The 26,923-nt window shown below is 38.8% G+C and overlaps 1 protein-coding gene across 1 annotated transcript in view; it reads left to right on the top strand.

Moving 5' to 3' along the window:
- LOC129089209 (netrin-G1-like) overlaps positions 1-26,923 on the top strand; it is a 48,722-nt gene that overhangs the window by 15,892 nt on the left and 5,907 nt on the right. The window contains exons 2-5 of the mRNA XM_054596600.1: positions 4,601-5,244; positions 20,467-20,639; positions 24,510-24,536; positions 25,853-25,897. Coding sequence (XP_054452575.1) covers positions 4,601-5,244; positions 20,467-20,639; positions 24,510-24,536; positions 25,853-25,897 — 889 coding nt within the window. The remainder of the gene's footprint in view (positions 1-4,600; positions 5,245-20,466; positions 20,640-24,509; positions 24,537-25,852; positions 25,898-26,923) is intronic.

Raw genomic sequence — 26,923 nt, 5'->3', positions numbered from 1 at the left:
GAAATTACATCTAAACATCCACTGAGCCTTCGTGACAATCTGTACACCTGAATGTCCCGCATGCTTTGAATGACATTTGGATGCACATTTCCAGCTCAAGTCTCTGTCTCTCCCTCTCTCCTGCTCATTGTTCTTGTGTGACACCCTGATATTGGATTGACCTTATAGGCTGCAGAGATCAGGACATCATTAGCTGTGACCAGCCACAGACTTGCTGCTCAGGCCTCCTGCACTAAGCCACTGCCCCCGGACAGATCGTATAGCACTGATAGAAACCAGCTGGGCTACGTTACCCAGCAGCTATGGTGGCAATAGAGATGTCAGCAATACTAAGAAGAGACAGGCCATTAGAAGCCTGCAGCACTGTATGTAATGTCAATAGGAGTAGACTAAGGAGAATATTTGACTGATATGACCTGACCTAATGGAGAACCTTTAAACTTACAAACCTGGAGCAGAATAAAGTAGAATATGTAGCGTAAAAACATCTGGTATGGTGTTGAGACTAAAATTATTGGAGAGGTGACACATATAATAAAAATGTAAGATGGATCATATAAATGTGTAGCTCAGGTTGAGTTACCCTGATGACATCAGCATGACATCACCAGGGTTATTTTCTTAGACTTTAGAAAGCCCCACTGTGTGGGACTCCTCATAACAACATAACAGGTCTTTATTCATATGCACTTGCCCATTTAATACTCAACATACCTTATATGATTTATATGAGATAACATAATAACTAAATAAAGTAGCATGGCATAAGAATGATATGCCATACATATATTATCATAAATTTATATAAGTGTAGTTATTCTGTGATATGGTACTAGCATTAGTAATTATAATAAAGTGGATGAGTCTATGCACATCAGCAAGCTGCTTTGATCAAAACACAGATTCACAATATTTCAGGACATGAAATAAATCTTAAAATGTCTAAATATATATATATATATATATATATATATATATATATATATATATATATACTTTCATGGCAGCAATTCTTTTGTAAGGGCTGGTCACATTTTGTCAATTGGTCGATATCTCATTTTGGTACAAAACTCTGGTTTCTTTCTAATTCTCTGCAGACTATTTCTTTCTTCCACAGCCGTGATCTGAGGTAAGGATCAAGCTAAGAGAGCTTATTGTTTTTCAATAGCTGCCTGGCAGCAGAATACTGAAGCCCTGGGTCTTAAATGACCACAGAAGGTATTGATCTTCATAAGGCACTGTTTTTGTTGTTAAATAACCACCACAGGAAATCCAATGAAAGGTCCAAACCTTTGTCTTAGTCTCTATCATTCCAGCTTCACTGGGCTGTTTGAAAATAATTCCAGTATGCTGGGCCTTTTTGGGGAGAAAGTAAATACTGTACATGCCACTTAATGTTAGATTGGAAAAGTGCCTTCAAATTATTGAGTGTTATTTATGATGGAAGGGGCTTTTATGAAAGGTTTGTTCCCAGCCAGCTCCCACATGTGAACAGTTAGAATGATCACTTCCCTGAAGGCCTGAAGTTGAGGCAGGCAATAAGGGAATGATTAGGGATTGAATTTATGATTTCCTTTCTACTGGTCTCTAAACACTTCTTCTCGAGGCGTGATGAAGCAAATTTCTCTCTTTTCAAAACTTCTATTTACTGTGCTTCCCACTGTTTAGGCAGGAAATTGTTTTTTCTCATTAGCCTCGGACGCTGCGGTCTGGGTTCTTTATATCGTCTGTGAATAAGGCTCCCATTTCAGAAGATGCAAGGCAGCCACCCTGCTGCTGCCTCAAACCTAACCGTGACAACAAATAAAACAAATATAAGGGAAAATTCATGCTCTTGAATGACAACAGCAAAATCGTTCTCTCTCTTACACCGTCTGTGTCTCTTTCCCTCTCTTGCTCTCCATGTACCATCAAGGTCTGCGCTCTGAGCAGACCTCCATGCTGTCCAAGCACAAGTGGGGAATATAAAAAGCCTCATCACACATCATTGACAAACAGTTGACACTGGTACACCCTAAGAAATGAAGGTGAAAGCTAACCATATAGGATTCTGTGGCATGTCCTCATAGGAGAACCCTTAATGGTTTTGCTTTTATAACGGTATCGTCTAGAACCCCACTGTTTGGTTCTGCTGGGTTGTTGGTGTTCCCTTTTAACATCCATGCTTTCAATAATCCTTGAAGATTTCCTCCCGAAAAGGCTTTGTATGACAAGGGTTCTTAATTGGATCTTAGTCTAACAAGGAACCCTTGAAAAACCCTTCTTCAAAAATGGGTTCTTCAGAAATATAAATTCTAAGGAAGAACTTCAGCCCTTCAAGGTTTGGAACCCTTATTTCTTTGATCCATAAAGCAATTTATTGGCCCTGTGGTCAAACTCAGGCAGCCAACGTGTTTTCCTACAACACCTTAACTCTCTCTTTCAGATCTCACTTTCTGCATTTCTTCTTTCCGCGTGGCCTGTCAAGCTTCATGTTGGCTTTGCATGTGTGTGGGTGTGCATGGGCGTGAGAGGAGAATACTTTTAGAGACTCTGATCTTCCTTTAAAGAACCACAAACGGTGTGCTTGTTTTATATTCTCTCTACCTCCCACTCTCTCTCATGCTCTCACTCTGTCTTAGCAGCATAACACTCATTACCCTCCTAATTGGATCATGCAATGCTCCTTTGCGCCATCTCAGCAGTGAACCACAATCCCTCAGTCTTGTTCTTCTACAACTTATAGTTATCACCTCTACTATAGCTGAGGAGCTGATAGCATATCAGAGTCCCACAGGAAATAAAATGGACCAAGAAGATTTGTATCTTAAAACAGGGAAGTCGTACGAACATCTAACTGTGAAGAAGATAAAACGTCAAAAACATTTCTTTTGCTGGGTAACAAAAACGACAAAGACAAAGAGCGGCCATTGGTCTTTTCAAATAAAATATAATGGCGTCTGCTTATCAGTATTCCTGCCAGTGATCTTCACCCGACAAAGTGGCAGTCTCCGTTGAATGCACGCCAATACCAGAGAGATAAGCGAGTAATGTTGCAGATAGCGCTCTTCTCACCTTTAGATAATTTTGCGTGTAGAGTGTCGGATGATTGCTGATTATCGAACCGCTTTACAGTTGATCTGAATCTCATCTGCACTTAACCTCATTGTTCCTGGAGCAGAGGTGAGAGGAATGTCAATTGGAGTGTGTCTTGAGCTCTCTGGCTCCGTTTCAGCTCTCTCTCTTTCTCTCTCTCTTTGCCATTCACTCACTCACACAGGGATATATACAGCATGTGCGCACACAAGCAAACACATTCAGAGCGCTCTCTCTCTCCCACAAACAAACACAAACACATCAAGAGCTCCTCTTTCTCCCCACTAACACCCACAAAAACATCCAGACTCGGTGGATGTCTATAGAGCAGACACAGGCCCATGAAAAATGCATGTCCTTTTGCGTGTTTCATAAGAAACACTCATCGGGATTCCATTCCCATCTCGGCTGAAACACCACACAGGAATATCAATTACACTGGAAACTTGGGTGGCAGTGCAGGCTGGAATGGCGCTGAAGGAGAATATGGGATCCACAGTGTCATCATAATGAGAGGGTCACAGTCTCCTGCAGCTCTAGAGCCAACATTGCTTGTGCAGGTTATAAAGTACACATTGGCTTGAATGTGATAGAAGTGCTATTGAGTACGGTGGTGGAATCATGATAGGATGATGAGCCAAAGAGGCACCGGGAAAGCAAATAACCTTTAGAGTGTAGAGCTGACCTGGGAGATGCTTTAGGGTTTGTAATCGGTAGGGTGGGACTACAACAGCAAGCAGCTACATAACTAACAAGTGTTCCACTTTTCCTGTGAATATTTTATGCAAAGCTAAATATTTAAGTACCTTTTTCGACATTTCAGTTGCTTAACTTCCCTTCCTCAAACTACAGAGTGCAGTTTGTCAGTTTCTTTAGTCATTTGTCATTTTTAAATGGACAAAACTCTTCCTGCACAACGAAAAACTGCTTATTATTTCAGATATGTTCAGCGTGGGCCTTGATGTCTAATATTTTTCACAACCATTCATAAAACTTACATTAGTTAGTTTATGTTAACATGAAGTCAAGCAGTCTAACACAAAATATAATTAAGACCAAAGACTTATAATTATTGTTTAACTGTTAACTTTTGTGTATTTCTTGAATAGCTATATATATTTATTTGACTTTGGTAATTGATACCTTTTTATATAAGACAAGCAGCACTTAGTCTCACCACAAGTTATGATTTTCAATGTTATGAAGATATATATTTTTTAAATAATATTTGAAAATGAGGCACCAAGTGAGGTTTAAAATAACCCCCACTGGGTGCCCATTTCTTTTCATATTGTATGGGCTAGTATCCCTGAATTCAATCCAAATCTAAACTACTTACTCTTTATTTTGCGCATTGCACTTTAAATACTGTATTTTGTAAATTATCACTCAAAGTTAGTTTTCAAAAATTGGAACTATATAGTATCTAAGAATTGCACCATACTACATATTACACATCGTACACAGATCATTTTATGACTGCAATGTGCACTTACATGTGTGCATTTACCCGTTTTCTTTATAGGAGAATCCTTATATGTGCAACAATGAATGTGACGCCACCACCGAGGAGCTGGCTCATCCTCCAGAGCTGATGTTTGACTTTGAGGGTCGCAACCCCACAACGTTTTGGCAGTCCAGCTCATGGAAGAAATACCCAAAGCCCCTCCAGGTTAACATCACGCTGTCGTGGAACAAAACCATCGAGCTGACTGATGACATCGTACTGACCTTTGAGTCAGGCCGACCGGAGCAGATGGTCCTGGAAAAGTCCCTCGACTACGGCAGGACCTGGATCCCGTACCAGTTCTATGCCACCGACTGCCTGGACGCATTCACCATGGAACCCAAGACGGCCAACGACCTCACCCAGCGAACCCTGCTGGATATCATCTGCACTGAGGACTACTCCCGGGGCTATGTGTGGAAGAACGACAAGACAGTACGTTTTGAGATAAAGGACCGCTTTGCCCTCTTTGCCGGGCCTCGGCTACACAACATGGCATCGCTGTACGGCCAGCTGGATACCACCAAGAACCTGAGGGACTTCTTCACCATCACTGATCTGAGGATTAAGCTGCTGAAGCCAGCCACTGGAGCCACCATGGTGGATGAGAATAACCTCTCCAGATACTTCTATGCCATATCTGACATCAAAGTGCAGGGCAGGTAAGACCCACCTATATTTCTTATTAGTTTTTCTTCTAAACAAAATCAAGTCTGATTGTACTATAGTTTGGGTGCTTAAGCTTTATTTAAAAGCAGCTTCAGTTTGTAGATTGTTACTCTTTATACATTTTTAACCTATTAAAAAGGAGTTTGCTGGTTGTTGACATGCAGTGTCCTCACCAGAAACCACTGGGTGTATCCTTAATGTCTAAACCTGTAGGGTTCAAATCCTTACTCAAACATTTTGAGATAAGATTTTTCACGTATGTGAAGGTCTTTCCCCAAAACAGCCTCAAATATTCCTGTGAACTAAAACTGGCCTTTGTCAGAGGAATTACTTTTTAGTAGTAGTAGGTGTGATGAGGAACTGTATCGACTCCTTCAATGCCTGTAGTCCTCAGAATTGGATAGTGCCAGATCAATATTGACTGATGTTACGGATGGATTGATAGAATTTATGGCATTACAATGGGCACAGATCATCAGTATTAACTGGGGGCGGTAAACCATGTGCTATTGAGCACCAAGAGTTTGTAGGTTTCCATTCCCTACAAAGACACCACACACTGATTAGCACTACTTCAAGTAGAGGGGAAGAGCTCATCAGTGAAATCCCCTGCTGAGGTGATCAGCTGGGATGAAAGTCTACAGACTGTGGCTTCTCTTTAGTACATGGCAACACCCCTGGTATAGACCAACCTACTTTTTCTGTCTTTGGTGTAAAAGTTGCGCCTTCTTGGAATTGTTCTTATGGTCTGGCTCAAGTGCAACAAAATCTAACATAACTGTTATCTAATTTCTACAAAGGGTCTTCACAAGTGCTGCTTATTATGATTTGCGAAGGCACCATCAACCGAAGGAAAAAGTTAACTGCCACAGTCTAAACATGAATGGAAGTCAACGGCCAAATCCCAATGTCGCCCCCAAGGCCTTAAGCCCCGAACCCTAAGGGGCTCAAATTAATTAATAAATGGGAATGAGAGCACACCGACGCCAGAACATTTTATATAAAATTGAGGGTTTGAACTTTACGTCAAGTCAATCTATGAATTGTGGGTAAGTCTTAAGAAATCCTGACTTCAAACTGTTTATGACAGTTGACAATGGGACAGCTCTTGAAAGCTCATTTTCAAAGAGACTTTGCGGACATGTACTTCCAAGTCTGTGAGTCTCTGAGTTTCAACATTGGTATTGGGCCTATGAATGCATTTTGATAAGAAGGATTCCTGATTAAGTAAATTGGCACATTACATTACTGATTAACATTTTGAAATGCAAAGGAAAGAAGCTTCAATTCCATCCTTTCTTTACCTTTAGTCTAGCAATATTTGCACTTTTAGTCACGGAGCATCCAAAGTGTTTTGGTGGCCCAGACAGAGTAAGTTCAACCCAGCCCAAAATTCTGTTTCTAAAATAAGTCTGAATCAGGAAAAAAAGAAGCAGCCTTAGCAGATGCTGAACTCTACTCTCCTAAATTACTTATTATAACCCTAACTTGACAAGGACAGAGAGCTGAGATTTACTCCTGTGAGCCGAGGTGAAGAGAAGAGTTTTAATGCATGTCTCTCTGCATTTTTAATTACTGACCAACATCAAGATTCCACAGACTTTTCATAACCCAAAACAGGATTTAACAATTATTGGGTCAGGTAGCACATCAATTCTGGAGAGCTGAACTTTTGTTGCATTTTTTGTTTGTTTTAAAACACCATCAGTTTAATAAATAAAAACATCGATTTTTTCTTTTTTTTTTATCATTTCTACGACTTTTTGAAATGTTTTTATTTAACTTCAGTTAGTTAACTTAGTTACCCAAGTTTTCTCATTATAATCAATTAGCTTTTCCAAGTTGTATTACATCTACATATATCTCCATCAACAATTAAAACACACTTTTCCAATTGCAATATACACCAGCCTCCTGAATTGCAAGCAGAGGTCAGCTGCAAGGTTGTAAACAGAGTAATATATAATGATATGTGTACTGTTTCTTTTGTTTTTTTCTTGCCCAATTTAAACCATTTCAGTTTAGTTTATTATCTGTCTTCACACAATACAGGGGACTGATAGGACAAAGGACAAAAGACAGTTGAGAAAAGCTAGTAAGGATACAAAACATGGACAATATAGAACTGTAAAAGTGAGCTTTTTATTGTCTGATGTAAACAACTACAGTGGACATATCACGAAAGACTCACTTTTTAAGTGCCTGTGCACATACAATCAGGTATTTGGAGTGCCTACCAACCCACAAACTGTGAAATAAGTCAACACAGTTTTTTGTGGGCTGCCTAAATCAGAAAACATGTGATTCAACAGGCCTTTCAGAGTTGGCTCCCCTTTCTATGTCACATGCAGGCTTATTAGAATATACAGGGAGTGGAGTATCTCCACTCACAGCTTGTAAACTTCCTTTGCAGAGGTGCACCATATTTTTTAACTCTTATTCAAGCACTTAAACAGAGTGTTTTAGACAGGTATATTAAGCTAGACAGTATAAGAACACACGTATGTTTTTGAACATTGAAGCATTTTAACATGTTTGAGTTAAAAAACCTAAATAGAAGTATGAGCCCCGAATATGAGCATTATATATCTCCTTTATGTCAAAAAGTCAAATATCCATTAGGTTTAGGTACTTTACCATTAGCTATAGAAACAGACAGATTTACTGTTCTCCCTGAAGATAATAGACTTTATATGACTTACGTGTGACTAGTGACAAAGTCAATTTCAAGTTTTATTGCTCATTATATGATGATTTAAGGGCTCTTCAAGTGAAATGTCCATAATTTCTGAGTTCTTCTGGATGAATGATTATAAGAAATCGTGAGCTGTATTTTACATAGGGAACCCTTTGTGTGGCTAATTTTCACTCTATAGCATGGGTAGGAAGAAAATGTATTTATTTTTTTTGCAATGCAAAGTAAAACGTATGTTCATGTAATAATAATATATAAATACATAAGTTTAATTAACTGAAAGCACATGCCATACAACTTTAGTTTCATTAGAGCTGCATTAAGTGATTTTTTGCCACTTGACGCTCAACAAGCTGTTAACACGACATTTACATTTTATCAGCTTATAAAGTCCTTATGGCAGACTTGATAGGAAACAGTTGATAATTTCACCAGATGCATAGCAACATTAGCATGCATTTGGAGTCGTGCTTCTTGTCACCTGATGAAACCAAGTGCAATTTTTGCTCTCGTTTTAGCAGTGGTCTGGTCATCACAAACTCCTGAAGGAAAAATATATACTGTAAATAGAAAGACTAAATAGAAATACTTTTTAGCTGCCAATTGCTTCACCAAGTCTTTGTCTTTCTGCCATTTGATGCTGAGCAGGTAGTGTAAAATGGATAAGTGAAGCTTTAAAGAGAGACTATTTTATTTTACCTTACTCCTCCTTTTCTACTTACATTTTTCTGAATTTAAACCTTAATTTTCAGTAAAATTAAGCAGATATCCTCTGCAACGTAAAATATACTCATCAGTGAGTCATCAAAATGCCTCTGTGAGTTTCCGGGAGTGGAAACATTGTCGTTTCATGATGCATGAAAATGGCCCACATGATGGTCGTAAAGGCTCTACAGCTGCACTGCAAATGGGACCTGTGTTGCTTGCTGCAGTTGGTTTATATGAGGATAACTAGGTTGGTAATGACCCATCAGATGGGCCCTCGGTGAATTGAAACAGTTAGTCCCTAATTAGAATTCAGTCGACTTCAATGGCAGATTAGAACCATTAGCATGTTGGCTAATTGGTAGGAGACTAATCTTGTAATTAAGAGCATTTGCAGCTGATTAAATGGTAATCATCAGAGACACATCAGTGAAACGTGGAAACATTCAGAATTGCCAGGATGTGGTTCCAAATTTAGCCTTGCCCTGTTTAATAATGAGGAGATTTGTGGTTGTAACTATGAGGTTTCCTTTTTGAGCGAGCAACAGCTAATGCTTTAAATAACACACACTTGCAGACATCTCTAGAATGTTTTAATGATCTCTGAATGCTGGTCTGAACAAATCAGTCCCTGAACATGAGCTGTCATAACAGGCAAAAAATCAGAAAACACTTCATGATGTTTGATTTCTTTGATCACATGCCACATCAAGTTTTTGAAGTGTTACTGACAATTCAAGCATATCAGAGAGAGATATATATTCTGAAGTCAGACACACTATTCAATATTCAAACTCACACTGTAAACATGAATTGATGAGTTCTGCATTGCAAGGCTTGCCTTCAAGCGCAGAATAGCATCTCCCACAGATATCTTATTTTGCCATTCATTAGAAAGAGTAAAAGGTTGGATGGAAGGAAAATAAGCTATTTTGCCCAATTTTCCATCCTGCCCCTGGGCATCAAATTCAATTTTCCACCAAAAGTTTGCAGTGAGAAAGAAAAGAAAATAAACATACGATTTCTGTCCAGAGGTGGATCCGTAACTCACTTGAAAGAGGGTGATGGAGACGGGCGGAGAGAGACTTATTACAGTTCCCACCAGACTCAGCAGCCTTCTGGCTACAACCAAATGCGAAAGCCTTATCACAGAATGGCCATCCTGTCCGAGAATTCCCAGGATACTCGACAAACGCTGATTAACTTACACACTGCCGGATGTGTGCAGTGTCAGTTAACCTGTGGATATGGTTATGAATGTCACAGCTCTGTATGGGTGGATAGCGCCATGCTTTAGAAATGTTAAATTATATTTCCAAAATGTTCTGTGAATAGATTTTTGTCATTTCATATATTCAGAAATTAGAAAAAAAAAAACAATGATGAATGATAATATCAGATAATAAAGTCATTTAATTTTGGGGAATTTAAAAAATAAGTGTATATTTTGAGCGATCACATTTGTAAAAACCGTCTAGTGTTGTGATAGTGTTGTCAGTAAGGAGAAAGCCCACCGTGAACTATATAAAGTTAAATTAAACCATTGAATCCAAAATGAATCCTGTTTAACCTCATCCTTAATCTCAACCTTCCCCCACCTTAACCATACTGTAGAGAACAAGCTCAGATGCCACAGAAACAATTAACAATGAAGGTAATGCAATGAATCATCAACAAGGTTCATTTAATGAATGAGGCTTGTTACCTGTAGGCTCTTGAAAGCCATTGCGAGAAACATAATGAAATCCCAAACTGCCGATAAAAGTAAACCACATTTCATTCAGAAATAAATCCTGAGAAGCTTAAGATGCCAAACATTACCAAGTAGAAGAACAGAGTAGATTTCTCTTTGAATAATCTAAGAATTGTAACAGGGCATCCATTTATAAACCTGGCTTTACAAGGATCACTTTCACATTGCACTGAAAATACTGTGACAGATCTACCTGTATAATGGTTTTGCATGATAGAAAAGTTATGGGTAAAAGAAGACATAAGGAAAAGGCAGAAGTGGGATTATTTTGTATCTCTCCTGAGTAGAAGGTAGTGTGTGGCAGAGCTAGCCATGCTATTGATTTCTAAAGTTATTCCACATCCACGGAAAACAAAAACCTTGAACCGTGCAGGCTGTTCCACCTTTCACGTCTCCCCCTCCATCGTTCCTCACTTATTGATCAGATGTCTACTCGTTAATTAAGACATGACCGCTACTGGCTGGCTGCGCGGTCAGAGCTGCACATCTGCAGGGCTGCAGCGGGGCCTGGGAATGAGAGGCAGCTAATCCATAAGTGCTAATGTGCTATTTCTCGCATCCCCTTTGTCATTCTCTATTTTACCCAAACCGTTTCTCTCCTTTTTCTTTCTTACATCCCTTTTCAAGAGAGCCACCAGTCACTACACTATCAATGTATATATACATACATATATATATATATATATATATATATATATATATATATACAGTCATATGTATATACACACATACATACACACACACACGCATATATACATATATACACCCACATATATACATAGATACACGAATATATACCTATAAACACATATACACACACAAATACAGTATATGTATATATAGCAATGCCCACTGAAACGCTGCTCCGTCACATGTAAGGAAGAATATCTAATGTTAACATGACTGCAGTTTTGTAGAAATTAAAAAGAGAAAAATAATTTATTCCCTTTGGACTTTCTATACTGACAAATATTTAACAAAAGCTAATTTAAAAGACAAAACATACATCTTGAATGTTATCCCATGGATGGTTTATTCAAAGGCAATTTAAATTCAAAAGAAAACATTTGAAACAGTTTACTAATATTATATGCTCCCCAATGGTCCCCTCGAGCTAGAGACAAACTCTGTATCCCCCTGTCCCGGTGGGAATCCTGAACTCATGAAAGTACCGAATCATACACTTCAACTGTATCTTGCACTTAAAAAAAAAAAAAAAAAAAAAAGAGTATTTAAGTGTAGCTCCTCCACAGAGCATTCAAAGGAGGAGCTTCACACCACACTGAACCACATAGAAGATCTAAACCTGGAGGATATCTACAAAATACCTTCCTCATCATAATATTACACCATATCGACTACTGTAATGTGCCAGGACGTTCCCCTCCGTCATTATCTCCTTCTAACCTGAAGAAGTAGCCTTCCTTACTATGTTTGTGTGTCTCTCTCCCTCTTTCTCTCTATAGCTTGTACATTTATAAGGTAGGACAGGATGCAGCAGGAGGAAATAAATCGATATTCCTCTGGAGTGTTTGCGTAAAGGATGCTGTTGAGGAGGTTGATGGGATCTGTCTTTGATTTTTCGCTCAGTGGGGGTAAACAGATGATTTCATAATTTTTGACTGGTGCAAAGTCAAGTACTGCAAAGACGGCAGAGTATCCTCAATTGCAGTGTGTTTTTATACTTTCTTTCTCCTTCAGTACTTTTCCAGTAAAAAGATTTTTGAACCCAAATCGTCCCCTCATCTTGGGGAATGTCTGTTTCTCCCCCTTTTGGAAGATTTGCTGCTTTTTCTTTTTAGGTCTCAGGAAGACTGTGTTAAAGTGTGCTGTTTATTTGAATCATTCATTGCCAAAGTTAAATTAGTGATCCACCATTTGAATTTAAATGAATGCCCAGACAGTTATCACTACATGGTTAAATAGTGCACTAAAGTAATGTGCTTTAAGCAATCTTTTGCCTTTAGCTTATAAACCTCTAAAGGTGACGAAAAGATGTTGCATATAGTCCTCTTGAGTTACACCAGATTGTAACTGAAATTAAAAAATTCAGAGATCTCTAAGTGGCTAATGAACAACGCGGTATAGTTTTTGAAAAATGTGGGGGTTTTAAAGACTGTAGGAGTTTACATTTTACAAATCGGCATGCATGATTTTTAAATTTGCTTCAATCATTTTTGAATTAAGTCCCTCTAAAATTACCATTACATTGCAATCATATCATATTTAGAATAACACCACTATCAGCAAGGTTACTATATTTCATTTTAGGCCATAGGCTCAATAGTATCAATCTAACTTGCCGTTTGAAAAATGACTTAAAAAAAAGATTTTTCCAGCATCCTGCCAGTCCTGCCAATAAGAGCAGAGATCCAACAGAATTTTTAACTGAGGAGGGTATCATGAATTGTCTTTTTAGCAGTTGAAATTTAAAAGACTAGTTGGGACAAGATACATTTATATGGCTGACAGCCAAAAGTCAACATCGAGTCAAGCCTATCAGACACAGGACACTTGTTTAATTCCTCGACTTGAATCTTCCTTTAAATGGCTACATTGCAGTCTTGCCCTTCACATAATCACACCAGTCAACACAAACTGCACACACATACACCAACATGCACACACAAACTCACTGGTTCTTATCCAGCCTCTCACATACAGTATACACACACACACACACACACACACACACACACACACACACACACACACACACACACACACACACACACACACACACACACACACACACACACACACAAACGCCTCAATCCTCCACACCCGTGCCCTGTGAACCGTGACAGCTGTAGCCAGCTTGATTGACAGAGTTTGAAAGTCAGGTTCAAGTGCAGGTTCACGCGACCCCCAGCGTTACTCCACTACCACCGTAAGGCTCTGCCCGGCTCTGCCAATGCCTGCTCACTTATCTTCCACCAGATGTCTGTCACATGCTGCGATGTTTTCTGCCAGTCATCTCCCTCCGTCTCCAGCGTTTAATTAGTGCTCACATTAAGGCCCAGGCTTTCTTTGTAAATAATATATGGAGAGAAAGTACATCAACATAAGCTGTCTCTGGTGGGCCTGCAGCCATGAATAGTAAAATCATAAACACGTCCTTTTGCTATACTTATTGTATGATCAATCTTGACTACGAGTGGAACAGACAAGGTTGTTGTGGCCTCATGAGTTCAAATTGTGTATGTTTATATGTGCGTGTGTGCTTATTTGAGTAATGCAAGGCCAAAGCATGTATTTCTTATTAACACTACTTTTCTGAGAGCAGATATTTTCTATTTGTACTTTCAACCTTCCCACCATAGTAGCCGAATGCATGCAGTAAGCAACCCTTGCCTGCGTCTATGCTCACTCTCTCTCTCACACACACACACACACACACATAACACAGAGCATGCAGCCGGCCTCTGATTTCCATATTAATATGTCTTCCCATTGCCGATTTCTTCATGGCTTCCTCCTTGTCTCAGTGGCTTACATCACATGAATGAGACGGCCCACCTAGGGCTGAGGTGGGTAGACATTACCATACTGTACGTCTACATCAATGCACAACCTCAATAATAGGCCCTGTCATTGAAACAAATCACAGGCTTTCAGTGGCAGTAGCCCAAGCCACGTAAATTCAAATTTCATTTCGCCCCGGAAATTGAAGCAGGGGGAATTAACTTGTGATCCATTCCTAATATTTCTCCAACAATTTGGAGAGCCCTGCCGTAGCTACTTTATATTTTGCAGGGGACGCAAACAATTTGCTTGAGATGTATTACATTACACCCCGAAGAATGACAAAATTGGCCACAGCACAGAGCGATGAAAACAAGCCTAATCGGACTCTTCAATTTCACGGTGACACAGCCCGGTGTAATGAGGTGACTCTGTGACTCCCATCGTCTCCTCGTGGAAGAGTTCAATACCATCGAAAAATGTAAACCTAGTCAATGTAAAGTAACAATGTCAAACTCATTATGTTAGCTGGATTTACCTTGTTCTTGGTCAAATTATTGTTGTTGATGTTGACTTAATTGTTTTTCTTCCCCTGTCCCTGCAACTGTATGTTATGGAGTTTTCTAGAAGCCGCCTGGATGTAAACACTTTAAATTCGGCCTAATGCTGATTAATTACACTGGATAATGTATTTAATTCACCACTATTAACGTAAAAATTAGTTAGGTTGCACATTACAGCAAGCATCCTTTTTAACCTTTAGGGCCATTTTTAGAAACAACTGTGTTCACTCCATATTTATTTTATTTTAAGATCACATTATGCAAGCTGTATTATTTATTTTAATATACATGAATGATTTTATGCCGAAATAGAAAACACATGTTAGCAAACAATATAACATTCAACATGTGGTCCCACATGAAAGTGTCCGGTTTCTTTTTATACCTTCGCAGATTTCAACGACAAGATTTAAGAAATACTGAGGCCATGAGTCTAGGTCCCTCCAACATTCATATTCCATATATTCAGTTAACCGTTATATTGTAATCTCAGTTAATGTCATTCCCCAACTTTAATGTCTAAATGCCGTTTCAAAACCTTATCAACACTTAAGCCTTAACCACACAATTAAAAGTGTGTGGTTAATTTGTTTGCCTGAAAGGTAGTCAATTTTAAATATACTGAGACAAAATAAAACACTGGGAACAGCCTTCAAAACAACAAAACGTGTTCTCTTTTTGTTAATTGTAGACTTGCAAAGCAATTCAAAGACGTAAGCAATGCATTAAGACTAGATTTTAAAAAGAGAAAAATCAAATAGAGGATACAAAAAAATATTGAATTAACATATTCGAAAGAAAGATAACAATTACAGCGCCGTGCAAGATACAGTATGAGTGAATAGTGCCACATTTAATTAAATAACAGGCAGTGGCAAACAGGTTTTAAACCTCCTTTCACAGAACGTCTGAGAGGTCTGGATGTTCATAATATAGCAGTTGACCACTATTAATCATACTACTTTTGCTCCAGAAACAATTATTTCTGTTTTATCTTTGTTTCAACTGTTCCTACAAGACAGTAAGAGACAGGTTTACATGTTGTTAACAGGATAAACTTCCAGATTTTTGAATTAAATTCTCCTTTTTTGGTCCCCGTGTGGCTGGCATGTTTCACAGCATTCCTTCCTCCTATGTAAAATACATCAAAAAGCCTCTCTTTCCCTGTAAGGTGCTGGCAGGTTATTCTGCTTTGTCCAGGTAACACATTGACATTCATCTAAAACTTTCAGCAAGGCCAAAGTTTCCCCTCAACAGCCTCGATCTCTCCATATCTGTCAGAGCTATCACTGGGCAGGATATGTGAGGCTCTCAAAGTGTCTTGTCGAGGAAAGTTTCAGGAAACCTCAGTATGTATTTATACAGCATGGAGGCGCATTACTGGCTCTGACCATGGGCAACCTGTGTGAGGGAACAGGTGAGTTATAGAGCTGAGGGAGCCCAGCTTGCTCAGTCAGTCAGAGTGGCGATTATGGGTTAAATCTCTAAAGGAAAAAAAAGACAGAGAAGGGACTTTCCAGTCTTAAAATACTGTATAGGTATTTATAAAATTCTCAATAAAAAAAGGTTTTTTTTCCTCAAAACCTTTTGCCGTTTCTTTACAGCATACTTATAATAAAAAAAAGCACAGGTGTTACTTATGACATTAAGGATGGCTCTGTTTTACCGACGTGTCCCATGATACAACGAAGCCATTATTAAAGTGTATGATCAACACCTGAGCTTCTCCTTCTGTGACGTCTCAAAATGTTTTCTGTGAAAAAGGAATATGCAAATATCAGGTAGAGAGATGTCAATCAAGCCCAGTCTGTACATGCCCCAACCGGACTGAGGTCTAATTAGGGAAATAAGATGCAACTTCCATGTGGGTGGACTTGTAGGGCCTGTAACAAAATCTGTAGGAAGGTATCTGCTAACAATCAATCCACCTTGTTATAGCTTTCAAAGCCAAATGAATCCCTATATCTTACTGCAGATTTGCAAACAATGATGTGTCTACTGGATGGCAACGGTTAACAGGATATCACTTAACAGTATTTTTAATTCATTTATATTCTTTAGACAATTAGACTCCTTATTGCAAACATTTCTATCGCTTGACACCAAGATCACTGTAATTTAGACGCTGTGAATTTGTCAAAGAGGCAATGCAGTAAATGGAAGTTGTATCATGCCTGTCAGTCTTCAACAATTATGTCAGGGCAGTATGCTTTACAGTGACAAAGATTGTCACTGTTTGGCAAAAATGCAGTTTAATGGTTTAGTTACTGTAAATGCGGCCAAAAGCAGAAACATACATTTACAGTAATAACCAAAACGTACACTTGATGAAATCAGTGGCTTTAAAGTAATTTCTCTTGGTTAAAAGGTTAAACTTGAACATTTGTGTGAAAGCAAAAGTTTCCTGAACCTGTCTGTTCCACTCCTTTACTTTGAGGTTCTCATTTAATAAGTTCTGGGCTCCTCTTTTGTCTTGGATCAGAGATGCTACAGTGGAAGCTGTCACAAGGAAGGAAAGCTGTGTTCGACATAGTGAGCCTGTCAACACAGTGCCAAGCAGCCAGGAGAAGCCAAGGTTAGGCAGCAGACACAGGGCACACAGGGCCGCTGTCTACTCCAGAATATCAACATATACTACCGCTCGCCTCAACTTTACTTCACTGTAGAGATTTGTTCTTTGTTACATTAAGCATGCCCATGCACAGGCCACAATTTAGTCTGTATCACATTATTCACAAGGTGCAGCATAAATCAGACGCAGAGCATTGTGCCGTTATATTTTTAAAGATTAAAGAAGGTCATTTAAGGTAGTAAGAAGGTCATGACAACTCTAATAATTAGATGAAGCCTCAAGTCTACCCTGATTAATGTAAAAGCTTTGGTCCATTCAAACTATAAAAAAAGATGCATTTATTTATTTTTTGGATTAACTAGATTTTATTAAACCCTGCAGCTAGATCTGATTCTATTTGCCCATTAGATTTCTTCCTCCAGACCAGTTCAAAGAAAATAGAGGAATTTAATTTCAGGTGTTCACGACAATGATGAATTTAATTTATAAAATTCAACAGCAGTACCTGGGTACTCTGGACATTTTAAAGACTTAACTGGGAATATTTGAAAACATAATAATTGGGATTTTTTTTATTCGTATTTCTTTTTTCAGTAATGTCTTGTAGTTACTCCAACTTCCCCTTTCTTACACACACATATACCTGAACAATAACAGACATTTATAGCAGTATCAATTTCATTATTTCTGCAAGCATTTCAACACCCAGCTGAAGAACTGCAACTGATGAGGGAGGGACAAAGACGCTTCATGATCTCCAAGGTCTCTTAAGGGAGGGTCACTTGGCTGGATAATGGATTATACCAATTGTTTTAGTGCAGTACAATGAACAAAAGGTCATTAAAACTTTAGGAAATGTGTCTTCCTAATGATCCCTGTTGAAACTCTGGACATATAGGGGGTCTCTCTTGTGGCCCAAACTGGTGACAGAAAAACTCTGATTTCAATATGACAATGCCAGCGGCAATAGCATCACATCCCAGGGCTCCCCTGAGTGAACTACGTGCACCGGTTGGGCTCGACGATCCAGATTTTGCTGGTTTTTAATTAAGTGGAAGGTCAAATCTCATTGCTCTTGACTTGAGGGAGCTGCTGCTGTCAGCATGGCAGAAGTGCTACACCCAGTCATTAATTTTATAGAGCAGGGACTTTAATTGATTAAAAAGTTAAGGACTATTGGGAATGCAGGGTAAGAGGCAATAGCATTTAGTTGCTGTGAATGAGAGCTGGTATTCAGTAGCATCCATTATGGCGGCTAATGTTGTGAGACGGTACTTAACCTGAGGAAAGATGATGATTTTATCTAAACGTATAGACCCAAGTTGTTTTCAACTTTAATTTGGCTCTAACTGTGGAAATCTGTGTTACTGCAAATGGCCAGGCTGGTCTCATCCAGCATTCGTAGCTATAACTACAAAAAATAATGTGCCTTAATTTGTAGATCATTTTGAATTGTACAAGGATACATTGAAACGACAATTTCTGGTTTAAACTGAAAGGTTCCCAAGGTCATCTAAGGTTTATGTGAATTCCTGCATGATAAAGTAAGATTTAATGAATTTGGAGTACTTTGAGTGATTGAAAACATCCAAAATCATTTTGTATAATTTCTAAAATTGCAGTGAGGTCTTTATACATTGATGGTGGTGTTAATAATAATTGTGCTCTTCTTGGCACTTCTGATGATGAATAATTATATACATCAACCATTTTCACTTAACATATTCATAACTAATGTATAATCAGTTAATGAATAATAGTAGGTTTAAATACTGTATTTTTACAGCTTAGTATGTACACCCATAGGCGTTATTAGTTGATACAGTATATGAATATCTTGTTGCTACTCTGTTAAAACCCTAATGGTAACATACAAAGGATTTGTGCATGCATGCTTGCATTTGTGCGTTATCATTTAGTTAATGATTATTATACACCTTAAAACTGGAGTGAGCTGTTAAAAAGAATATCTTCTATTCAAATACTTTTTAATATTTATATGTGTGAACAATTCCAACCCTAATGAGGCACCTTTCAAAAAGTAATTTTATAAAGATATTTTACAACCCAATAGTGTATTATAGTGGTATACATATTTAATATGTGTGTATGATATTTATAAAGGCTAAACAGAGGGGTTAAAATAAAGTGTTACCAATTAGTGGATGTTACCAGACATCCACATTTAGACCTTATTTACCGGCTTTTGACTGCTGCATATCAGCTTTACAGAACAGGCTACAATTTCCCTCGTTTCCCGCAGTTATCTATCATTAATGTGAGATGTCAAAGTAAGGCCAGGAAGTCAATTAGAATGGATGTTTTTCTGACTGCTGCTGTCATTTATCTGTCTCATGTTCACTGGCGAATGAAGGCGAAAGATACCCGGCTCCTCGGTCTCAAATGGGAGAAATCTTTTCACGGAAGCACTTGTAACAACAAACATAGGCATGATGTGAAACCTTGAGCCGCCCTAACCCCTGGGGACGGGTAGTGTGTCAGAACCCCCCCCCCCCCCCCGGTAGCCCTCCCTCCAACTGATTCTGTCACCCTGCCCCAACCCCAATCTACTAAGAAGCTGAGGTTACCAGTTGTAACCTTTTACCCTCTTGGGAATAAAATCAAATACGGAGAATTATATTTGGAATAAGCATGGAATATGAACTGGAATATCTCATGTGACAACAAACACGGCCTGTTCTGCCTCTGACAGAGACCGGAGTAAACACAACTCTCACTACAATTTAAAAAAAGGGTTACATTCTGAGTACACATAATTTACTCCCTGCTCATCCATGTTTTTAGAAACACACAAGTGAGACTGAAACAAACTTTTCTTTTTTTTTTTTTTTCACGTTCAAGAAAATATGAGCGAGCTTGTTCCATATGGTCAGAAGAGGGGGGGGATTTGGTTGAGTGTTGAAAGCCGTCATGCCTTCTCTCCTCTTCGTTTCAGCAGCGTCTGTCAGCTCTGCCACAGTTCTGTCTAATAAACCAGCTCTGTCGACCGGTAGGGTTTCTTGCCTGAAGGCTCCCTTGCCAAATAACACAGTTACTTTGAAGAAAAAGAAGAAAAGGAGAATTCTCAGGCTACACGGCTTCTCTTTGTGCTATCATTTCGCTATCAGATCCCTGTTTTGTTCTCAATTAGCGAATCTTACAGAGTGCCTTTTATTTAGCTCTCAGAGAGGCAAAAGTGACTTATTTGCATTGTTGTTCTCTCCACAGAGGAAACGACAAATGAGATCTTGTTTATCTTTTTAAAAAGGAGAAACTAATGAAACTTAGTGGAGCCAAGATCTGAGTCGGATAACCCACCAGGATTTCAATTCAATTCAAGCACAAATACACACCGCAGCAAGGGCAGACTTTGTGCATTCTGTCCAGAGGGTATCGATTCAATGGCAGCAGAATGAAGCTTATTCACGTTGTCTGTCTTTTGTTGTTATCTTTCTGTCTCAGGTGCAAGTGTAACCTGCATGCCAACAGCTGTGTGTTTGACAAGGGGAAGCTGGGCTGTGAGTGTGAACACAACACCACAGGGCCAGACTGCAGCCGCTGTAAGAGGCACTACCACGGAAGAGCCTGGAGTGTGGGCTCCTACCTCCCTATACCCAAAGGAACGGCAAATATATGTAAGTATATCAGTATTTCTTATGTTTGGGAGATAAAGAGTGGCTATAGAGACTTTTTGTGCTGGCAGTAATATACCATTTCCAATCTGGCTACAGCAGACACTGGTATCTGATGCAATAATGAAACATCGTACCTTTTAAGTTTTACTTTTTGCTCTTAAGAGATTGTTGCACCTCTTTATCATATAACCTCTTTTCTTCTGGGCTGCCCCTCTCTGAATGTTTTTTTTTTGTTGTTCTAATCAGATACTCCCAATATGTTTTATATTTGGGTGGTGGACTTAGTTATCTTCCTCCAGTACAAAAGGAAGTGCAATTTGTATTGGAAAGTATATCAGACAGTAAAACTCGAATAACTGCCTCGCAGTTATATGCCTCCTCCAACCATCTTTTTATCCAATTAAATATTTTTGTGAATTGTCAAAATTAGCATATGAATTATTGGGTTATGTACAAAAATGTGTTTTGTGAGGTCACAGTGACCTTTGACCACTAAATTGGAATCAGTTCATGGTTTGTGTCAAATTTGAATAAATCACTCAAGGCCTTCCTGAGATGCTGAGCTCAGGAAAATGGACGGATGTGCGGTCCCAGTGACCTTGGCCTTTAACCACAGAAATCAAATCAGTTCATCCTTGAGTCCAAGTGGAAGTTCGCGCCAAATGCTTGTTCATGTGAATTGGACAATCCAAAAACTTAACGCCACTGCTGGAGGTATAAAGACAACCTTGGCCGCTTGTTCAAACTCTTGACATTAAACTCCTTCTTTTCTTACGTGTTTCTTATATGTCTTATCTCTACTCACTCAGAAGCAAAGACGGAACTAACAGGACATCATTCTACTCTAAAAAATCTCTTTTAAGTCTGTTAAGACGTAAAGTGAAGTGAACATTTTCCTCGCATCATTTGCATGGATTTGACCAATTGACCATTCGTACCATTTTGACCATTTTGACAATTTATGTGCCAAAAAAACAGCCAATTTCTAAACTGTACAGACTTAGTTGTAAGCTAGCAAGCAACGAATGCACAGCTTGTGACTGTTGGAGTGTGTCTGTGTTCAGCTCATCCGTCTGGCCATCCACTGACTCCTCGTTGATCGTTTTGACCCCTTTCATCTCCTCGCATCCAAAGCCCCAAGCCAATCCTTGAGCAGGCACAGGGTTTTCAGTAAGACTGTAGGATACAGTTGAAAGCTCCTCAAAAGTCTTGTAAGGAAACCTTCAGCTAACATTATTGCAGTAGCTTTAGTTGTCTAAATGTTACCCATACAGGCCAATCAGGAAACCTTGATAAGAGTGTTTTTCAGAACAGTCTTATGGCTCATTTTGGGAGGTAGTGATGACAAATGACCTATTTTGTTATTTAGATATGAGCACTTGTTGAGTATGTGAGGTTTGTTTTGTATGGACTTAATAATTGATAAGTGATGGTGTGTTTAATTCATTCAGTAAGTGAAAATAAATTCCATTGCATTGAATTTACTTTGTGTCACCTAATGCCTAGATATTTTTCTGCCTGTTCACGTGGTAGTTCTGAGGCAGAAGGTGCTCTTTTGCCTTATCCCCATTATAATCTTGGACGGGAGTTGAGTCACATTTATCAAATCCCATGCCTGAGGCAGGGGGCTCATTGCCTCAATAAATCTAATACAGCGGCTCAGGGATGTGGTGGTGGACGGCTAGCCGAGGCCAGATGGTGGAAGATCTAGCCCTCTGGTCCTCCGTTCACACGGATTCAGCCTTCAGTCCAAAACTCAGCAGCAGCAGTCTGCTGGAATTGACAGCAGTTGTTTTTTTATTTTTATAAATGCTCAGTTTAATTGTCTGACTTGAATTCTCAGACATGGTCCTCTGATTAGATTTGTACATAGATGTGAGGTTGACATTTGATCCACTGATTTGGTGTACGTTTGTACAGTCAGTAACGTCCCACTTACTTGCTCTTCCATGGGCTATTTGTTGATGATGAATTTGAGAATTACTCAGTCATTTATATGAGTCGTATGTATGTTAAGAGTCTGTGGTTGTGTATGCATGTTTGTGCACAAAACTGAGTGGGTGTGCAACACATTTGATTGTGAGTGGGAGTTTGTTTTTGGGAACGTCTGTGAACTGTAAGGAGATATTGCTGGATTTACCCCTGCACCTCTGTGTTATGAGTCTCCCTGCAATGTGGTGCTCGCTGTGAGATTGACAGGCCGTTATTAAAATATCCAACACATGGCCGCATCTGCACTGAACTGATGAAACCAAGGTCTAGCCATATCAAAAGCAATATTAGCACTTGTTTGGCAGTGGCATTACATGCAATAATGTCACACATGGAAGTGACGTAATAATATTGGTCCCCCAGGTGTTCAATGAACACACCTTTGTCTTGAATTATTCTTATTTCTCTCATAAGTAAAGCCCAGGCCCCGTAACATGCCTTTATCCATTATGTGAAGCTCATATTTCCTATGAGGATATTAAACATACAGGCTTCGTATCAAGACAAATATGCTGAACGTGCAAAATGTAATTATGGTCTAATAGCTTTCATCCGTCATCAAGTCTTCCTCTTTAATCATGGAAGTCATTTATCTCACAGGTAGGAACAGGGCGAGGTCTATTACATATTCAAATCCCTGCACATGCAGATATATGGACATACATGACCCTTCATCTGATAAATTAGAGCCAAAAATGGAGCCCTGCGTTGCTATGGGCCATAGCTGTCTGCAGCAGAGTGACTGAGAGTGATTCAAATCCAAGGCTTCCCGAAAAGAAGAAGGAGAAAAAAATATGTAAGTAGCCTGGAGAGTTGAAGAGGAATCACTTCTAGAATTATGTTGACAGTCCACTTTGCAGAAAGCGTCAACTCATCTTGTGTTCAAAAGCGGGTTCGCAGGTTAAGAGAGGTTGGGGCTAAGAGTTTGATCAGACTGTAGAATGTGCTTTGGCTTCAAAGGGCAATATTGCTTGCCCTCCATTTCTCACACAGAACAACTTTTGGTTAGGAATTGCCATTTTCTTGCTTTCTTGCAAATAGCAGCATAAGATCTGTGTTTTTCCATGCTGCCGCAGTATTGTGACAGCCCCAAACTGGTAATTATGTGATGAATAGGGTACAAAAGATATGAAAACCCTGTGAAATATAATCAGAGAAGGACAATGTGATAAAGCACTAGAAAATTATAAGAATTTGCGTTAATCGCAGGGTAGGATTTCCCTGCTGATTACATTAACGCAACACAAAGATGGTGAATCAACAGCCAGATACTGGTAACACAAAGGCTTTCAGAAAAAGTCTGCAACAGGGTTGTCAACATCACATCCAGGAAATGTAATGTATTTTTCAGCATATTGTCTTCAATTTGCAATAAATCATAGGCAAATTATTTCTTTGATTGGATTTATCTCTGTTTTCTAGATACTGCCAATAACACTTAACTGACAACCGGAGCAGATTACAACAAAGTGTATTAATTGTGTGCAGATGCTCTATGACATGATGATACAGAACATTACAAAGCCAAAAGCAGATAAGGAAGGCAAATTGTCAAATACATGTTTATTTTTAAACAAATGAAAAGGCTGATGAAAAGATGTTTTCCGCATCTAGATTTTTGATTATGTTGACATTTTGTCATTGGCAGACCTGTTATTATCATCAGAAGTAGGCGGGTGTTGGACCATGCAGTGGCCGGGTTCTCTGCAGAGCCATGGCCGCTGTTAATCAGTGGACACAGTGGAGATCAGTTTGATGTGTTGGTGGGCTTTCAGTTATTCAAGGAAAACAATTGTTTTCTCTTGCAGTAAAGTTTGAAGAGTTCCATTATATGAGTCAATTCTTTCATGAAACACTGTTTCTTTGCTCTTTACGCAGGTATCCCCAGCAATCATGGACCAGTGCGTAAGTTGATCAAGCTTTTTAAATTGGCATGCTGACTAATGGTTTCCTCCCTCAGTGGTGACTAACTCTAAGCTTGACTGATGACGTTGGTGTGAGAAATTGTTCTGTACATTACCATTATCATTCATGAATATGTATTCCATCCTAACAAGGCATTTATGTAGAATAACATCTTAATATGATACTTTTATGAATGGAACTGTGCATGGTGTGAGAAAAACCATACTGTCTCCAGTTTTAATAGTTAAAAACATTCCTGGAAGACTTTAAATATAAAAGAAACTAGTACAATTTTCTTATCACATTGACACATTTTCTATTTATTTTAATAAGAAAAAGAAATGTTTTAAAAATGATGTTTATTTTATTACAATTCAAATATACATAAATACATGTTACTCGTGTATACTCGTGCTAATAGTTTTGCAAATCATGCTATACTGTGATGTTTTAAAAATGTATACCTGTCTTTCTTGGAAAAGAATGGCAGATTTTCATATATTTCCATGTAGCATCAACATTTATGAATAGTTAACTTAAAGACCATGGAGCTTTGTAAACTTTTTGAGCGATTACATGCCAAAATATTTCTATATTGTACAGAAATGAATAGAAATGGACCAATGTTAAACCCTCAATGCCTGAGATTAATTCTACTTTCCAGGCATCCATTGTTTTAAGGAAGGAAATATTATAAAAACTCTACAGCATGCTTTGCAAAATGGTCAGCAGTTATATAATGTGTACAATTAGTATTTAATAAGCAAAAACTTTGAAAAGCGCTATGATTTTAGATTAAATTACTTGCTATTTCATAAAATACTGTAGGAGTCCTGCATGTTTGGGCCAGTGAATCAGCAGGCACTATAAAGAACTATTTTTTCCCTTCCAAACTAAAATATTTGCTGTAAAGTGGTTTTAACAGTAAGATATTTGCCCAAAGCCAGAAAAGAACAAAAATATCATGAAGACATGGCTCCCACCATGCATCCTTAAGCATGTTGCTGCCTGAAGGCGACTCCTCATACTGGATAACAAAAGCAGCTACCATATGTACATGTCTCTGCCTTTGTCTTGTGGAAGAATCACTCATTTAAGCTGCATGCACACAATTTAACATCAGTCCATTTACTATTTCAAAACAAGTGGCAGAAATTCTCCAATAATTCTGAGGCAAACCAGCCAAGATAACTCATAGATTATTGTTAAAAAAAAAAAAGAGAATCTCTGCATGCTGTCCCTGTGCTTTAACTACATAACAGCATGAAACATATGACAACTCAGTGTAATATATAACCTTTCCCATCTTTACACAGATCGAGCAAATGCTTCATCTCTTGGTGTTGCAAATCGTAACCAAGGTAGGCTTATAGGCTTTGTAACTTCAGCATGACATTAACAGTACAAATAAAGAACTGACTGCTTATTGATTGGCAAAAACAGTGTTATGTAGAATTTGCAAATAGGTTGTTTCCCTAAAGCTGAGATGCTTTCATCCTGCATGCACACAAACACAAGCTGGTCTTACAAGGCAGACTTTAGGGAATGGACCACATGACTCATGATCACCGAGTCCACAGCCTCCTAACCCCTTTGATCATGCCCTCTTTTTAATTACCAAGAATGCTCTCTGGGGGTATACCCTCTATGCCATGTTCACAAGGAAAAAAAGGATAGAGAAGAAGTAGAGGGAAGGAGAGAAGAGGCTTCAGGGGGGTTTATGTAGATTGATCTCTAGCTATCTCCGGCTAATCCTCAAACCCAGATATCCTGTGTAGTGAGTTTTAAGTTGCATCTGCACCACTGCTCTCACAGCCAGGAGAGAAAAAAACAAGAGGACTTTCAGGATTTCCACGATCGAGACAGGGTGTTTCCCTCTCTTTCTGGACTCACAAAGCTGGGAACGAGATGCACCTATGAAAATAATCCATTCTTTGCTGCAGTCAGAGGTCAAAAGAAACTGGTTACTGCACTGGAGTCGATTACAAACAACCCTGCTTTCCTGTGTAATCTGCATCATTTCCATATAAAGTGTCAGAACACAGCATCACTCAGACCTAGAACAATTTCAATGAAAAGCTTTTTACATGTAGATGTACTCATTTGGTCCATCCTGCAGTTACTTTAGCAGTTCTAAATGCCTTTTGACAGTAGGTGTTTACATAGGAAAAATGTTCTAGTGCAAAGAGGGGGGACATTTTATACTGCAACAGCAGTGTCGCTGAAATAAACACAGGGAAGTTATTCAGCATGTGCAATAGGTACCAAATGGGCTGCAACTGACGATCGTTCTTATTATTGATTAATCTATAAAAAAAGATATTGATGAATGAATCTATCGTTATAAAATGGCATTAAACATTGGAAAACAAAACCTCAAATTTCCC

The sequence above is a fragment of the Anoplopoma fimbria genome, chromosome 3 (genome assembly GCF_027596085.1).
Source record: "Anoplopoma fimbria isolate UVic2021 breed Golden Eagle Sablefish chromosome 3, Afim_UVic_2022, whole genome shotgun sequence".
Classification (NCBI taxonomy): domain Eukaryota; kingdom Metazoa; phylum Chordata; class Actinopteri; order Perciformes; family Anoplopomatidae; genus Anoplopoma; species Anoplopoma fimbria.
The sequence above is the reverse complement of the archived record's forward strand: the minus strand, read 5'-3'. Positions and strand labels throughout refer to the sequence as shown.